The following is an 18,517-nucleotide window of genomic DNA, read 5'->3' on the forward strand; positions in this document are numbered from 1 at the left end:
TAAACATGAAGACTACATACTTTTTTTAGACACTCCAAATTCACACAACAAAGAAAAACACCCTCACACAAGGGCAGCTCTCAACAGGCAAGAGTTTTGTAGGTCACCGTGCATCTTCCAAGCTTATCTCAACATCCCTCAGACTTTTATGGAGTATGAAAGGCACAATCTCACTGTACATCTCTCCTTGGATGAGAAAGGTGGAGCATCTACTCTGCATGGCAGCCTACATACCATCTTTATCTCGGAGCCGTTAGAGACAGCAAGAAAACATTAAAAACAAACCATAAAATATTGAGAAAACAACAAGCAAATCCACATAGGTCACATCTAGCGTCTCAACTACGAATGACACACAGATTGTTCCAGTTAATTTGTTTGCAAACCAATATGCTCTTAAAGTCAATTTTCAAAGTTGAAACTCATTATTTGTCAGCAGTTTAAGAACTGAAATTTTGCTGCTTGCATAATTATTCAACCCCTTCAGACTAGTACTTGGTAGAACCACCTTTTGCTGCAATAAGAGATTTGAGTCTGTTGGGGTAAGTTTCTACCAGCTTTGCACACTGTTTGAGAGTGATTTTCACCCATTCTTCCAGGAAGATTTCCTCTAGGCTGTTCAGGTTGATTGGATGATGCTTGTGGACTGTAATTTTAAATATTGTCACAGATTGTCAATTGGATTTCACTTGGCCACTGGAGAACATTCCCCTTTTTCTTGCTCAACCACTGCTGTGTTGCTTTGGCCTTGAGCCTGGGATCATAGTCAGGCTGAAAGGTGATGTTTCTCCCAAGCTTTAGTTCTTTAGCAGACTGAAGCAGGTGATCTTGCAGTATCACCTCCCTGTATTTTGTACAAACCATCCATCCTTCAACTTCAACAGGATGTCCAAACCCCGCTGACGAAAATCATCTCCACACACGATGCTGCCACCTCCATACTTCACTGTTGGGATGGTGTTTGTTGAGGAATAAGCAGTGTTAGGTTTGTGCCCCATACTGCATTTTGAGTTTTGGCCAAACAGCTCCATTTTTGTCTCATCTGACCAAAACCTCCCACATTTTAGCTATGGCCTGATGTGCCTTGATGTGGTCTTTCTTCAGTAATGGCTTCTTTCTAGCCACCTTCTCATACAGGCCAGTTGTATAAAGAGCTTTTGATATCTTTGACCAGTGCACCTTCACTCCAGTCTCAGCTACTGAACTCTATAGCTCCTTCAGAGTGATTGTTAGCCTTGTCGAGGCAGTGCTTGGGTGGTATGATGCAGTTTCCACTTCCTGACAATCAATCCAACAACGCTTTCTGGGATTTCTAAACATTTGGATATTATTTTGTGGCCTTTTCCTATCTTGTGTATGTCTATACCTTTATCTCAGACTGCCTTAGAACGCTCTTTGGTCTTCATTTTCACACCTTTCCTTCCGATTGTCTGACCCATGGTACCTGAAGTAAGGGGATCTGTTACTGAGACTTTTTAAATCATCCACAGGTAAAGGCCAATTGTAAGCCGGCTGTGTTCCCGTTAGGGCTTGGAGCTTCCTCAGCACAGCGGTTGAATATTTATGCAAACAGCATCTTTCAGTTAGTCATTTGTCTGAGAATATTTCTTACATAAAATAAATATCATTTTAAACTAAATGATTTTGAGAGTCAGTCTTTTAAAATAAAATGACAGCACAAATTATCACAGTGCCACTTGGGTATTGAGGGTGATAAATACTTTTGCAAGGCACTGTAAGCGGAACATAATGGCTCTGTGAGAAATCAAACTACTTCGACACACAGCACTGCAAAGGCAGCAGTGGTGAAAAGCGTCGTCTAGATATGTAAAGATGTTAAAGGCTTTCATTTCAGAACAATAATTCGGAATCACTACGGCTCTGTCAGCACTTCTGTCCATCAAAACTCCAGAGGTAACTTAAGTTATCAGAAACATATGTCAGGCATGAGAAGAGATGTAGCAACGGTTCATCTTTCTTAAGACGGATAAAACTCACCCGCAGCAGCTCTGGTTCCTCGCAGAGAAGAGGGAGTTTATCTCAGCACTCGCACTTTGAAAACATTTGTTTGTCGCTTGCTTTAGGTCCTCGGTTTCATTCAGCTCTGCAGACGCTACATCTCCACATGGAACCCAACTTTACTCTGTGTAATTAGTGCAGCTCCGAGTTTCGCTCCGCCCAGCGCTCCGCGTCACCGCAGGGTTGCATGGCGCCGCGGCTGCGCAGAACCAGCGATTTATATGTCATGCGCGCGCGGACTTTCGTGATGACGATGATTTGAAGATCAGTGACTTCTGCGCAAGACCCGTGCACCCACGACGCCCTCAAGTTTTATGCCTGTGGAGTTTGGGCAAAGAGAGCCAGCTGATTTACTCTACTGCACAAGAAAGAAAACGGATGTTTTGATCGTTTCGTTGCTGTTATGTAGAGCTTTTTCGGGATAAATCACGTATTTGCTTAAAATGAGGTATAAACGGTATTCGAGACAGCTAAAAAACATTATTCACACATTTATGTAGTGAATTACGAAAATGGCGTTAAAATGGACAGAGTAACAGTTCTTTCAGTTCTTGCGCTCCTTACGCATCAGTATAGCTTATTTATTGTGAAAACCGAAATACCGAAAACTTCAGACTCCAGTTTCATATGCATTAACACAAGATAACTGATTTCCCATCCTGTTCCAGAGCGTTAACGTTAGTTCGGTTTTCTCGCTCTCACTGGCAAAGCTCGGACTCGCCTTCATGTAAAAATTGACCAACGTCTCCCTCTATTGGTGAAACTGGGGAAGCACAAATTCCATTTAAAGGGGAACTCCACCCATGTTTCAAAAGTTCTGCATTATTACAGTAGTTCATATGTAAATAAAGCCAGAGATGTTTGGTGTGAAATTGTGCCTTCTACAGAAAAGTACCGACTCAGATTTCTTTACAGTGGTGATGATAGCAACCAGGGGTCATAATGTCCACAATGCAAAAAAAGCTACTTTATTAACTAACTAATGTGACTAGTGAATCTACACGAATCTGGAGATTGTATATGTAATGTTCATAATATTAGTATAGTGGTAAATCTGAACAAATATGTTTTTGTGTTATTTTGCCTTACAAAACCCTCCATGTTCCTCTCCACCACAAATACATTTGAAAAATATGTTTCAGAAAACGTCAAAAACCTGCTATCAAAACTATTGTCAAAGTCTCAGACATCAGGTAATGTGTTTATAATCACTGTATGTGATAACTTTTTTTGAGGTAGCTCTTACAGGTATTAAACACTTCTGGTTCCTATCACCACCTCAGTACGTTTCTCTAGAATGGACACATCAAACCTCACAGAATTAATTTCTGCAAAACTTTGAGAAATTGGTGGAATTCCACTTTAGATGTTCCCAAAAAATCCTCATGTGCTTTCAAAGCTAAAGAGTGAAAGCTCATTTTCCAATTCAGAGGCTTTCTGGGTTCATATTTAGTAAAACGAAACGACAGTACATTCTATATTTTATTGAAGCTTTAAAAACAAATTAATAGACTTAACAAACATCTAAGAAACACATATATAATCTATGTACAAACAGGAGTGTGGAAGAAGTTATTTCACATGTGATTTTGCCTCAGAATTCCATCATTTAGTATGCACAGTTCAACTAAGAAAACAACTTCTTTTAATGCTGCTCAACAATCTTGTTTCTTACATTAAGTTATACATATACTCTTAAAAAGATGGTTCTTCAAGAGTTCTTTAGTAAAGAGAATGGTTCTATTTATATGGAAAAATTTAATGTTTATGGATCTTTGCATGGTGAAATGGTTTTTCAGATTGATGGAGAATGTGTTGTATCGGTTCTATACAGCATCAAAAAGGGTTCTTCTATTGTTACAAGCTTGATTGTAACAATAGCAGAACCCTTTTTGGTGTTATACAGAACATTTTCAAAAAGGTTCTATATAGAACCATATATAACATTCTCCATCAATCTGAAGAACAATTTCACCATGCACAGAACCATTTAATCATGAAATGACTCCATACAGAACTCGTGGTTCTAAATAGAACCATTCCCTCTACTAAAAATAACTCCTTGAAGAACGTCTTTTTTTAAGACAGAACAGGAGGTATGTGTACATCTATCAGGACAAAAACTCAGAAATAATGAAACTAAAATATTGAAGGCTAATCAATAACAAATTTAAATTCAGCTTTCTCCCAAAAATACTGAGGAACAGCTTGTCAGGTCCAGGCAAAGCCAAATCCAATCAAATCAAACCATTTCCAGCAGCTTTCATGACGTTAAATTCATGAACAGTCTCAGTCTGTGCCTGACAAACTGACTCTCATGACAAAACAGAACTGACCATTTAGATCACTAGATTTTTCACCCTGAGCACAGAGTTGGTGAATAACAACCAGACAAGAAGTGGTACATGTAAAAAACAACAACCATGAAAACATGAAGACATGAGATCCAATGTACAGACAGCAAATAAACTTGGCTAAAATGGTTAATATAGGCTGTCACTGATCTACACATACTCCGCCCACAAAGGTGTTCCTTCATGGCAAGGTTGGACAAGTTTACAGAATGTACAAAAATCCCTTTCAACCTAATAAGAAACTGTACACTCCTTAAAATGCTTCTTCTAGTAAAGGCTATGGTTCTATATAGAACCATAAAGACTCAAAGAACCATTTGCATGTAGAAATGGTTCTTTGTGTGGTCAAATGGTTCTTCTTTGTGATGCAAAACTTGTACATTGTTCTTTAAAAATGGTTCTATATAGCTCCAAAAAGGGTTTCACTGTTGTTAAAGAACCCATTTTCACTACTATACAGAACCCTTTTTGTTAAGAGTGTAGTAAAAGAACCCAATACCTGTATTTGTGGGATAGTTTCCAATCTAACTACAGCATACATACAATATACACCAGACTGGTAGCATAACATTTTAAACTGAAAATTCAAGATTATAACTGTAGTACCTCTAAACAGAGTGCACTATAGTTTCTCATTACATTAAGCATGATCTTTGATTTTTTTTTTTTAACCTGGCAACAGTTGCTATGAAAGATCATATATGGGCAGAGCATGGATAGGTCAGTTGCCCCATGCCTATTCAAAACAAAACATCTTAATCCATCCAAGAGGACTGTCAAACAAATAAAATTACCTATAAAAAAGCATTCACAAGCTTTCATAAGCATTTGGTCTATGTGCTGAGTCCTCAGTCTCAGTTCTGGTGGCCCACTGTCTTCCATGGCTTCAAATGTACTCTACTTTAACCTCAGCTACTGAGGGCCGTGGTAATTAGTTGAAGAGTTGAATCGGTGGCGTTAGGGCAAGGAGAATCCCAAACCGTTTAGGACAGTGAGTTCCCAGCACTGGGAATGGGCAGCACTGGTTGACAGTAAAGAATGTGGTGGTGGGGAGTGGGTGGGAATCAAATGGGTTTGGTGGTGCTGTTGTAGACGAGTTTCTCTGTGTCCTCCACAGGAAACGAATGTGCACCGTTGACGGCAACACGTTGGTGCCTCGGCTGCGTCTGCTTCTTGCTCTTCAGGAAGTAGTAACCAATCACAGCCAGCACGATTAGGATGGCCAAGCCCAGTGCCACAGCTATTCCAATGGAAGCTAAGGGAAGGAGGGGTTAGAGCATGAGAGGCTGTTACTGAGATTAAATTGATTAGGTGAATAGACTAAACAGATGTTGAGATTTATGAGAGTTGTGGAGGTGAAACGTGTCCAAGTCATTTACAAACCTGACAGGCTGTGTAGCTGATCAATGAACAAAGTTTTTTAAAGGTTAGGTTAAAGTCAACAGATTGGGTATCAAAACACATTTTCCTCTGTACCATGATGTATTTCCAAGTGAAACACAGGAGCTAGCTGAACGTTTCACTCAATGATGAGAGGGGGTGTTGGGGGTGGGGATGGGGATGATATTTGCTATTATTTCTCTTCACCTGCTGGTGCATGGTGATGTAATCAAAATACAGATTTTTGATCAAGACTTTCACCAGTGACATGAACTCACTGACTAATCATGGTCACCTCGGGTGTTTGTACCACAGAAACAATGAACGCAAAACAGGATGTTTTTGTAGTGAAGATTTATATACAGATTCTATGGACTGGGGAATGAATGGTACATTTTGAAGTTAAGATCTGCCCAAAAATCTTATTTACTACTCTAACTTATGACAAATACAGCTGATCAACCAAAACACGTTTGGTTTTGCAAAATCTGGCTATAAAATATAGGAGCAACAAGATAATGAAAGTTTACCTACCCATTAGATCAAAGTAAGCTGCTTTGCTAAATCACAAACTTGCCTTAAACTGCATCGTCATTAAGTAATCTCAAACAAATCTCTGACACAATGACCATGAAAATGAGTATTGTTACACCCTTATTGATAATCTGTGCTTATAATGTTAATGCTCCTAATGATGTGATCTTTTTCTATATGAAACAATGAAAAAATGATTTCTAATTATTTAATTCCCATATTGGGCTCATGCTGTTTTTCTGGTTGTTTTTACATATAAAATTCAAACCTACACAATATGTCCAAAAGTATACAGACACCCTCCTAAGTACTGAATTCAGGTATTTCAGCCACACCCACCGCAAAACACTGGCAGCAGAATGGGTTGTAGTGAAGAGCTCAGTGTCTTTAGATGTGGCTATCATAGGATTCCACCTTTGCCACAAGTCAGGTTGTAAAATTTTTGCCCTGTTAAAATCTGTGAGGGCTATCATTGTGCAATGGAACTGTACTAAATCTTAGAGTGGAGCCGCAGAGCACTGAAGCGTGTAGTGCATAAAAATCACCTTTCTTTGTGGTATCTCTTGCTACAGAGTTCTGAACTTCCTCTGGAAGCAACATCAGCAAAATAAATGTGTGTCCAGAGCTTCATGAAATGACTTTCTATGGAGGAGCAGCTGCAAAGAAGCCTAAGATCACTACGCGCAATGCCAAGCTAGAGTGGTGTTTGTGGTAAACATACAGTGGTAATGTGTTTTCTGGAGTGACTAATCGTGCTTCACTATCTGGTAGTTTGACAGATGAATCAGGGTTTGGCGGATGCCAGGAGGGCGCTACCTACCATGTGGTCTCTGCCTACGGTAAAAGGCACGCTTTGATGAGTTTAGTGTGGGATGGTTTGGAATGTCAACTGCCGAGTCAGGCCTTCTCATCCAACATCAGTGCCTGACCTCACAAATGATCTTTTGATAGAATGGACGCAAATTCCCCACATACACACTCCAAAATCTTGTGGAAAGCCTTCCCAGATGAGTGCAGGCTGTTAGAGCCTTAAAATTGGGGGCAAATCCATATTAATACCAGTAGTTTTGGAATGGGATGTCCAAAAAGCTCATATAAGTGTATTGCTCAGGTGTCCACATACTTTTGACCACATAGTGTATGTTCTCCAAAGAAACATTACATCTAATATGCAAATGCTGCAAGATCTTCCACAGATCACGAGTGTTGCAGCCAGTGGTAAGCTCACTATGGGAAGTAATAGTTTCAGTTTCAGTCAACTTTTTCCAGTTCATTTTTATGGTCATACACAGGGGTGGAAAATACTTGCGTAATTGTAATACTTGTAATTTTTGCATATTTGAATTTCTTTGTTCATTAGCTTTCAAAGAGTAGGTGAAAAAAGGTTAATGTGTATAAATTATCAATGTCAGTAACTAAAACAAACAGCTTCCATTTAGCTTTCGTCTAAAATTGATGTCAAACATTTATTTCTGAGGACTATCATAACTGCCCGGATTTGCATAGTTGTTGAACTCGATAAGCGAAATAATTCCACCCAATTACCCCTGTATTTTATTCTTAAAGTGCACCAGAATTTTCATGTTAAAATTGCTAAAATGTCCTCTAAGGAATGAACCAGCAGATCCCGATACAGAGGACTGTTTTTTGAACTTGTCACCGTCTTCAATGCTCAGGATTTTTAGAAAGCACATAAGCAAGACTATATGAGATGGGTTTGAAGCAGGTGTGTGTTCATTTAGGCATGCAGTTTGCATAATGTGTGTCTCTGTTAGCTTTCATTACTTGTTAGCTACATTAGCCTCGTAACTCCAGTGCAAAACTAAAGAAGCAAACTTTGGACACCAAATATGTCTTGGCCAACTGTCTAAAATTTGTGGAAAAAAGAAAACGTGTAAATAACATTTTTGGCCTGAAGTACTGCTTTAAATGGCAACGACAACAAAGAGTATGAGTCAAAAAACGTATTGAAATCTGGTTTCTTGTAAATTTTATGTTTCTAAGAGCCTGTTCACACCTTGCATTAACATGTGCTTTGCTTCCAGATCATATGTGGATAAACTTTGGCCAGATTCCGTTTACACATTTTCCAAAAATGTTAGGACGCTGTGCAAAATGTAAAGAAAAACAGAATGTAATGATATTCAAATCATTTAAACCCCATATTTAATTGAAAAATAGTACAAAGACAACCAATCAAATATTAAAAATGACCTCTGACCACCTCCAAATGTTGTTAGAGTTATCCTATCATAATCTGCTCTAAATACGTCCTGTGTGTTTACAACTGGCTTTTCATGCAATCAAGTGAAATCTAAACATAATCCCATCCCTGAAAACACATGTTAATGCAATGTGTAAAACAGGCCCAAAATACAACCCTAATCAAATGAAATTTGATTCAAGAGGGTTAGGAGAGCTCTGACAATTACCTGTATTGCCGTCCCCTGTCTGTTTCTCGAAGACTGCCCGTCTGGCGAAGACATCATTTTCTGCAGTCATAGGGTCAAACATTAGTAACTGATATGCATACATTCTGAGTAGCCACTCCAGAAGCTGGAGGTTCTTACAAAAGTTCTCATGAAGTTCTCATCAACAAAGAGATCAATGTACTACAAGGAGCACATTTTTAGGAAGTAACAAAAAAGGAAAAGTGTCCAGCAAAAACTCACCGGTCACATCTTTGCAGACCTTCATGCAGTGCTCCTCTGCTTGAAAGCGATTATCATTGCCGTCGCAGCCCCCATAGTTGAAACGTTTGCACTGACGCTCGTATGGGTTGTAGTACCAAAGTGTAAAACTAGCCCGGCAAGGGCCTGTGACTGGAGGCTGTGTGCAACGAACTGAAATAAAAAATAAAAAGTAAAAGACTTGGTTTAAGAGTAGAAAGGAAAGACTTACTGACACAATAACTATAAAAACCACAGTGCACACACAAACCTTTGTCCACATCCACAGGTATGTCAAGCAGTCTGCGGAACTTTGAGCCCACTGTTTAGGAACAGAAAGAAATTCTTAACAAAACAAGATGAAGGACAACAACGTGGATGTCTACTTCTACGCTGATTATTCAAGCCAACAATCATAGTTAAACAGCCAAAGAAGTGTGTATGACAGTTGCAAAAGACTTGGAACACGGTACAATACTTCGACTTGGTTATAACATTTTGCTTACGTTGCAAGACAGCATAACTTTATTCCTATTCCCAAGACATTAATGCATCAGAATGTATTTCTGCATTCCTGTAGTAAAATTTGAGCACAGGTACCTACATTTGTCACACTGTTCCTCATCAGAGCCGTCACTGCACTGCTTCTCCTGATCACATTCGAGTTCTTTGTCTATGCAGCATCCATTAGCACATGTGAACTTCTCTGGTCCACAAGGCTCTCCACACTGCTCAGCTGCAAAAAATGTTAATGAGTTTCATAAACTGAAAGAAGTGTCTCAAGACACTTGGAAGAAACAAGGATAATTAATGATAAATCTATAGTCGTGGTTCTCAACTGTGAGCCCCTGTACTGCTCAATTTAGAGTTTTTCTTGCTCAGTTTAGAGTTTCCCCACTTCAAACCAAGAAGGGCTTGTTCTTTAGCTGATAGAGAAGGAAAACTACTTGAATACAATTATTTTAAGAGCACATATTGGGCTACCATAAGCTTGTTTTATACCAGAAGCTACGCACCACAGCAGAACAGTGGAAGGTTTCTGCTTTGCGTTCTACAACACTTGCACGTAACGGAAATGTTGTAAGAACGCATTTTGTACATGCTTTGTGAATTTGGTTTCTGTTCATCACCTGTTATTTTTCTTATTTTTTATCAGTTATCTACATGAAAGTAATATAACACAAAATAACGTTATGTCTTTTATATGTTTTTGTAACGTTTATCATGATGGTGTTTTGTGTTCAGATTTATCATTTTGAACTGTATTGTTATAACATCGCATTTGAAAATTTTGGTTCCTCAAGGGTTCTTTAGTAAAGAAAATTGTTCTATACATAACTATGAATTGCCACGACCATTATCGGCAATGTTATCTGCCGATGCCATTGATACTATGGGTAGCTAATATCAGCCAACCGATATATCAGTTAGGTCCTGCAAAATACTGTTTAATTAAGACAAGACAGAGACTAAGACTGGATTAAGGTACAACACTACGTCTTGCTACAATGAACTCAGTGCTTAGAGGTGAATGATATTGGCTTAATGGGGGACTGCAGGCACATTATGCTCAGGTTACCTTTCTCTGTTGCCTGCCAATACATTTTTTGGATGATCTACCTTCCCACCTAGTTTATTAACAATCTGAATCTAAAGCTCCAACTGCACAAGGTGTTCTAAACAGAATGCACTGATATGGGGCATTATAACTTACGGGGAATTTCAATCGGACCATGTCTTCCTCCTCCTGCAGGTGTCTTCACTGCATTAGAAAAAGGAACAATTGATGAGTGATAAGGATCAACATTTTACTACCAGACAAAAATCAAACCAAGTAGAACTGCTGCTTCCAGTGCACTTTTACATACCATGACAGAAAAATGTATGTGGAACTTTTGCAAGTACATACATAAAAAAAAAAAAAAGTATGGCGATTATAATACATACATCCTGTATGCATGTCAAAATCCCTTGTGAAGGTTTCTGAATTTTAAAAAAGGCTCTCCACACACACCTCATTTCCAAAATAGCTTCTTTAAAGAAAAATCAAATGAAAAGCTCTTTATGGAACCCAAAGTCATTTTTCTATGGAACCATTGAGTGTTCAATGGGCAAAAAATATGCCCCCCCCACTCCCCAAAAAAATAAATAAATAAAACAACAACATCTCCCCATTAAATGACCAAAGGACCAGTAAAAAAAACTTTCTTGTGGTTAGTTTTTTTACATTTTGGCAAGTTTGACAGAGGATCAGTACCTGACACTTTATCACAGGCATTTAGGCATTCCGCCTTAGACAAGTAGTTGTTGCGGTTTTCTCTGCATCCCCCAAAGATAAACTCCTCACACTTCTCGGAGGCTGCATTATAGTGCCAGCGAGGGAAGGATCCACGACAGGGCCCTGCCTTCTTAGGCACCAGACAGTGATCTGAAAAATGAAATGTACACTTTTTGACCACATTCAATGATCTAAAAATGCCCTGTTTCATATAAATGAGCCATGTGCACTGCATTATGTGATGTCACTATCATAATACAAAATTACTAGGAACGTTGTTACATTGCCCAGCTCGAGTAACTATCACATAAAAGAAAATATCATCACTATCAAAACAAAACCTCATATCTTCAAAATAGTAAGTTCACAGGAGAAGTAAAAACATCCTTGATTTTTTATGGAAGTTAATGTAAACAGATATGATTCCAAGTATGATGACAATAATTACACTGTTAAAAAGGGCATGGTATAGAAACAGCATGATATTAATTGACTCCCATTATATGCACTGCAGATCGCAGTTTCATTGTCGCATACCACAATTATTTCTTAATGTTATGATTTTATATAAAACCCATAACACCACAAAATGATGCCACATGACTTTTACACTAACTTTGAGAGGAACTCTGAAGTTAGGTTTCACTGTGAGATGTGTGTGTGAAAAAAGAAATACAGACATCACGCCACAGGGAGACATGTGGTCAGAAAAAGTCATTTTAAACAAAGCTTGCAGTTGCGTAAAGAAACCTGGCGGTCTACTGTAGATGCTTTGTAGCGATCAGCCCATCTTTAAGTAACATTCAACTAAATATCTATTAAATGCAACTGAACTTGAAGTTGAGTGTGAAAGATTCCATTAAATCTAATGCTAAACCTCCAACTTCAAAACAAAACCGACATCTATTCTTAAGCCAATCCATAATGCTGTTGATAATCAAATACCACCAGAAATCTTGTCAATAATTTAAGTATCTGTACTTACTTATATTTACAATAACAAGCTGTAAATGGTTAATAAGATCATGAGGCAGCAAAAGAGCACCAGGAATTTGTAACAGTATTTAACTGTAACCAGAATAAGAATAAAGAATAAAATAAGAAATACCGTCCCATAATACCTTCCTCACCAATAATATGTGCCAGAGGGGAAAAAAGCTACTTTAAGCTGGCAGCTCCTAGTGACTGATAAAGTCCTTACCATCAAGTGTTCAGCATGTGTTCACATCTCCAATAAAAAAAGTCCATCCTTACTGGAGCCAAGACAAATAAGAAATCCAACACAATCCAACAGTTTCTTAGGTAAAAAAAACAAACTAGTAGTGAAAGGTCTTAGTTACCCACAGTAACAGCCTCTCATGCTTGCTCTAGATTTGTGAAACTCTAGCAGAAAACAAGCTAAACCAGTTTCAGTACCTCACAGACGAAAGCAAATCACCACAAACTCACCACAACGCATTTCCTGTTTCCTATGAATCGTGAGACACATTTAAACTTCACTGAACAACTCTTGGTAGATTTTAATGAGAAATCTTTTATAGTCGGGATGAAGAGGTTGAGCTGTTGTCATTAACGCATAAATTTCCAAAGTAACAGCTATCAAATTAACTCATACCAAGATGGAAAGTGTAAAACAACTTTTACCACAATAACGGCAAAATATTTTTATGTTTCCTGGACAAACAACAGCATGGTTTACTTCACCTCAAACAGACAATTTTAAAGCTTATTTGCACCACTGGACTACAGAAAACCAAAACTAAAAGAGCTGCCCTCTTTTCTTGGCCCTTCCAAAGCAGAACCAAGATAAAAGGACAGATTATACATGTAACATGTGCAAACATCATATCTCACATTCTTAAGAAAAAACAAACCAAAGTTTATAAAAAAATAAAATGGTAAAAAAATTGAAGCACACAACTATAAATTAGTGATAGAAAAATATGACACGCTAGTGTCACAGTTTAGAATAATTTCTAAAGCACATTATTTTTTATGGAACAGCTGGCCATAAATAGTCTAATTTTCAATGCTGGCATCCAGTGTAATTTCAGGAAAATTTTTTCAAAACCTGTATGTTTTTTTTTCTGTATGAAACCAAAACATCATCTCAAAACCACAAGACTGACTGCTTTTAAGAGTAAACAGTTGTGATTAACTGCTTTCATATGAGCCAGCGGTTAAGATTAACTGGTATTGTATGAATCAATCTTATATGGGTCAGTTGCATACATATTACTATAGATAATAATAGTATTTATATGAGTCAGTAGTAGACTTGTATATGTAGACAAAAAGTAGTTCCCCCTATATCAAAACCAGTTACATAATGTTCCTGCCTTTCTTCCTTCAGCATTAATTTGCGACAGTTCTATTTGGTACAGGATGACCTACAGAAGTGCTTGGCAAAAAAGTTCACATATTTATTTCAAGACAAGTACTCACGGTGCGACTGCTCAGGCGTGAGGACCAAGACTGTGACCTCTGCAGAGTCTGACTGTCCGGCATTGTCTGTTACAGTCAGCCTGAATTTATATACCCCAGGCGATAGATTAGGCACAGTTACTTGATCTGGATATTGTGTGGATTTCTGAAAGGAATGGACATAAGGGAGGTTTACTTCAGACTGCAAAGATCCAGTATTACATTAACCTGAAAGCTTGATGGATGGCTGGAAGCACACGGTTGAATGAAAGGGCCAGGTTACCGTCCCTGACAGATGAACAGCTTACATCTATGAAACAGTGACTTTACAGAAAAAGGTAAATGTGTCCTTAATGTCCGCTAACAAAACTTAAAAGTACATCTGAAAAGGGAACCTATCAGCCCATTCATCACGATGCGTTCAAAGTAAAGGACATCTGGGCTTGTAGTCACAAAGCCTCTGAGAGTAGGAGTGCTGATCTAGGATCAGATTCCTCTCTTATTTACTATGACTTCAACAACATTACAGGTCCTAGATCAACAACTCTGACAAGATTTGTAAACACATGCCCCATTTTCTAAATGGTGTAAAAATGAACAACCAAAAACAAACAAAAAGGGGCTATGAGGTTTCTTATGACAAAATGCACTATGCTTTTTAGCAAGCCACTCAACCTTTAGGCACCCATAAATATAATGAACAAGTATATAAATGTGAGACATTTGGTTGTGCTTAGATTCTGCAGTAATTCAAAACTGCTGGAAAATGGTGGTCACACTAATGAGGGAATTCTGTTTCATGACCCTCTCAGTATTTCGCAAGGTTTTGGACAAATTCTCTCAGTAAAATGTCTATTTTATATTTTTGTTCAGTATAAACATGAATGAAAACTTTCCATCAAGAGTGCTTTTTAGACTTGTTAATGTGTCTCAAAAGACCATGTGTCTTGAAAGACCAAAAGAGGTCACCTTAACGGTAACACAAAGATCCTAAAGAAATTTGAGGGAGGCCACCTACCACAATGTCAGCTGGGGAGCTTCCAGACACCAGCTCCCACTGGTAGTCTATGATTTTATGGTCATCTCTGCTCTCTAAGCCATTGAGTGTGACTGGTTCATTAGGCTGAATCACTCTGTCCTGTCCTGCTATCGCTATAGGGGGCTTGTCCTCTTCACCTGAGCAAGCCAGGAAGGCAAAAGAAACAACAGAAAGGCAAAATGATCATATTCAAAACAAAAAAACAATTATATTATCTACAATCAAACAAGTCAGCGCCTGACTGAGGCAGGGGAATGAGGCATGTCTGAGACTTCAGGAGAATTTCATCAGGTAAGCAGAAGAATCTTGAAAAACAGGAACATGTTCCATTCTAATTCAAGCAGCTCAATGAACAATTAAAACTTTTTAAAATGAAGATGTTACAAGAATGAACAACTCAGTGGCTACCAAAAAGACGTGTCTAAGCAGCGGAGCTGTAGCCCAATCTAGGGGCCGAGTATCGAAATCCTTGCAGGTGTGGACTTGCACAATCATCCTCTAACGCAAGTCACACGGTTCCAGTTTCTGTTTATCATGGAAGCTCCTAACAAAACCGTCTACATGCATGTTAGAAACTCTGAACAGAAAGCAGCTCCATAACACAAGCATATTATAAATAATTTGAATAAAGGTGAATTTACAGCCAGTCAAATTAACAGAGAGTGGAAACTTGGCACTCAAGTTCTTCAAAAAATGGCATATTTGCTTCCTAATGACCATTTACATTTCATCGCTGTCAGAAGAAACCTCATATCCCCAAAAAATTTATTTTACAGGAGAAGGACAAATGTTTATTAACTTTCACTGTAAGTTATTGTAACAATATTTTCAACAATTTTGAGCATTTGTATCGATCTGCTTGTCATGAAATTTTGACACTGTGTAAATGGGATTTTTTGATTATGGAAAAAATGAAAAACATCAAAAATGAAGATAAGGTTTTGTTCTGACAGTGACAATACGAAAAGATATCAATAGTGGTTCATTTTTCTCCAATGTCTAACCACATATCTCACTTTTTACTTGTATACTTGACTCCACTTTCCCTTCAAATATCCTATGTAAATGTATTGTAAAAGGTTGTTCACCTTTTCTTCACCAATTAAATAAGAAGAATCAACATTTTTAATAGTTTAATAGTTATTTGGAGTATAAACCTCAATCCACCCCTCCAAACATTCAAATAATATCACAATTAAGTATATAAATGATATCAGTGGTGGTCTAACGTTTCTCCTCAATTTAAATAAGAACATGAACACCTATTTTTAACACTTACTTGGAGTGTAATCCTTGAGGTAACTCCCAAAAACAGAAGTCAGGACGTAGTTTTTGAAGCCCTTCTTTCTGACAAAGCGGCACACTTTCTTCTGCTTGTATAAGCAGTTGAAGGTGAAGCAGGAGCTGATGGTCCCCTCTTCACTGCCACGCTCCATCAGGGCTAAGTTACATGTGGGGTCTTTGCAGCAGGCAGACACGCAGTCTGAGGCTGTAGTGACCGAAGGAGTGGCCAGGAAGGTGGCGCCCTCCTTCACAGACTCATCCGTGTCTAACACGAAGTCCTCCTTTCCCTGGGTGAATTTCTCAAGGCACTGCTGTCCGGAGTCCTGGGCCTCAGTTAGCGCCAGGAAAAACGCAGCGCCGGCCACAGCCAGAAAGCACAGCTGATAAAGAGTCATCCTGCTGTGGGGTGAAGTTTCCCCTCTGTGGCCTGAGGCGAAACCTGCTGAACACAAAACCTTCCTCTCAGCATGAAACTCGCCTTTTAGCAACAAGCTAGTCAAGTGAAGGAGGAGCCTGTGGCTTCAAAGTCACGACTGAGCGACCATTTATTGAATAAAACATTATGTATACCCACTTTACCAGACTGAGGTTAAGCCTAAGCTAAAAAGATTTGCCAATGTTAACTCAACAAGTTAGATCATTATTCCATGTCTTGTAAACAAAACCCACACAAGGAAATTAGCATTTCCCTACATTTTCACCAGAGAACTGAAAGGAAAAAGAGGCCTTACCCCAACCCCGTCTCGTTTGGCCTTTACAGTATCAATTGTAAATCTCTTAAAACCCTAAAAATTAGCTCAGTAATCCACGTCTGGGAAACAAGCCCATAAATAACAGCTACTGAGAGAAACCGGAGGACCCTGAAAGCACACAGCCAACGTCTGAAGGCCTTTCAGTAAAATGTGAGAAGGTGAAGGTATTTTACCGATTAAACGAGATGTAGGTTAAAGCTGGGCGCCTCCTGATCTGTCCACTGCCCTCATGGGATGTCAGTCTCGGTCCCTGAACTGGTTTTCACTCGAAATCACGATATCTGTAGCAGTAATAACTTAAGAGTTTAGATGACGTTCGACTGTTGTTTTTCAGGTGTGTCCGATACCTGAGTAACAGGAAGTGAAATTTAATGCGAAACAGTCGACATCACGGACCACGCCCCTTTCAGGCGCGCACCTGGGTTTACCTGAGTGCACTTAGTGTTCCCCTTTTTTCAGATACTTGATTAGAAAGTTAGGCAAGTAGTACTTAAGATAAGCTTGTGATAAATTTTAAATTGTTTTTATTTATTAATTCTGTTATATAAACATTTTACGCTTTTCATGGTCCAAGTAATCCAGGATACATTCAATAATGTTGAAACAGACTTAAAGGCTGTTTTGACTGGAAATTAAATAATTAAATAAATGAAGGGTGGTTATGGTGGTGTATAGTACTACATATACGGTGGTGTATAGTACTTTATTTATTTATTTTCAGAATACTGCTGTTGTGAGACGGCACAGGGAGAAAGTCTGATCCTAAATCAGCATTTGATCGTTTATACATGTGGCCACAAGGTGGCAGTCATACATAAAAGTACTTTGTAATTTGATAGACTGAAAAATATTCAAGGCCCCACGCAGACAGCGCAGACACGCAGGTACTGCGTAATGAGGGTGCATTTCAGAGATATGATTCATGACCAACTGACTGTGTTCCCTGGGAGTCACAGCTCCTGCGGTCTCTTGTCTGACCATGACAACGCCAGCACTGAACAAACACACAAGCGCACTCTCAGAAGTGCATTTCAGCATGCCATCATGAATTGCAGCACTAGTGTTTCTGTAAGTCATCTTTATGGCTACAGGGGAATTGTACTTGTGCATGGCAACAGAAGACATCCCTCTTATTTTGTTATTGTCACATCTTGCCTTTTTACATATCTTCATGCCTGTTCACGTACAGTCCTGTGATTACACAGATTAGTGGATGTTAAATGTTTTTCCAACACAACTGATTCAAGTCATCAGATGAGTTCACTAAATTCTGCAGCAATGTGTCAAGTCAAGTCAAGTCAAGTCAAGTTTATTGTCATATGCATTCACAGTGCAGATCACTCAGGCTGGAACAAGTATTTACATTGCATTTGAATGGCTTTTGTCTGTATGACCAGGTATATTCATATTCATGATACAAATAAGGCTCAAAATTATATTCTGTCCTGTGTCAAATTAATAATATTTGTACAAGACAGAATATGGTATTGAGCCTTATTTGTATATATTTGTGAATATGGATATACATGGGAATGACATATATTTGTCTATATGACCATGAGTATCCATATTCATGATACAAATAAGGGTCAAGCCTCATGGGACAAATATACAAATACAAGTTATTTATTGGGGAAAAAAAATCCTCTTATAAAATTCTAAATATAGCATCTGGCTACACGTACATTTAAACTGTACAATATGGAAAAAAATCCCAGTATTATGCTTCTAGAGCTACGTATTATCACTGTGATATGCCTTTCAGCATTTTACAGAATGCAGTT

General features: G+C 38.5%; 2 protein-coding genes across 3 annotated transcripts in view; both read right to left on the reverse strand.

Moving 5' to 3' along the window:
* Positions 1-2,161, reverse strand: part of LOC118824195 (pleckstrin homology domain-containing family G member 3) — a 71,532-nt gene extending 69,371 nt beyond the window's left edge. Inside the window, exon 1 of the mRNA XM_036594190.1 lies at positions 1,999-2,161. The gene's annotated coding sequence lies outside the window, so the exon portion shown is untranslated. The remainder of the gene's footprint in view (positions 1-1,998) is intronic.
* A 2,821-nt stretch (positions 2,162-4,982) lies between these two features.
* spint1a (serine peptidase inhibitor, Kunitz type 1 a) lies at positions 4,983-17,101 on the reverse strand. 2 transcript variants are annotated; one of them, XM_036593424.1, is made up of 11 exons: positions 16,907-17,101; positions 15,977-16,420; positions 14,677-14,834; positions 13,680-13,824; positions 11,214-11,384; positions 10,671-10,718; positions 9,561-9,692; positions 9,228-9,278; positions 8,960-9,130; positions 8,720-8,779; positions 4,983-5,628 (listed from the first exon to the last, which is right to left on the reverse strand). In XM_036593424.1, exons 2-11 carry the CDS (start codon positions 16,374-16,376, stop codon positions 5,438-5,440), a joined length of 1,527 nt encoding a protein of 508 aa, XP_036449317.1. In that variant the 5' UTR covers positions 16,377-16,420; positions 16,907-17,101; the 3' UTR covers positions 4,983-5,437. The 2 variants fall into 2 exon arrangements, with proteins under 2 accessions (XP_036449317.1, XP_036449318.1); XM_036593425.1 differs by having other exon boundaries at positions 15,977-16,423.
* Positions 17,102-18,517: the final 1,416 nt, after the last annotated feature.

Source organism: Colossoma macropomum, unplaced genomic scaffold, assembly GCF_904425465.1.
Source record: "Colossoma macropomum unplaced genomic scaffold, Colossoma_macropomum, whole genome shotgun sequence".
Taxonomy (NCBI): Eukaryota; Metazoa; Chordata; class Actinopteri; order Characiformes; family Serrasalmidae; genus Colossoma; species Colossoma macropomum.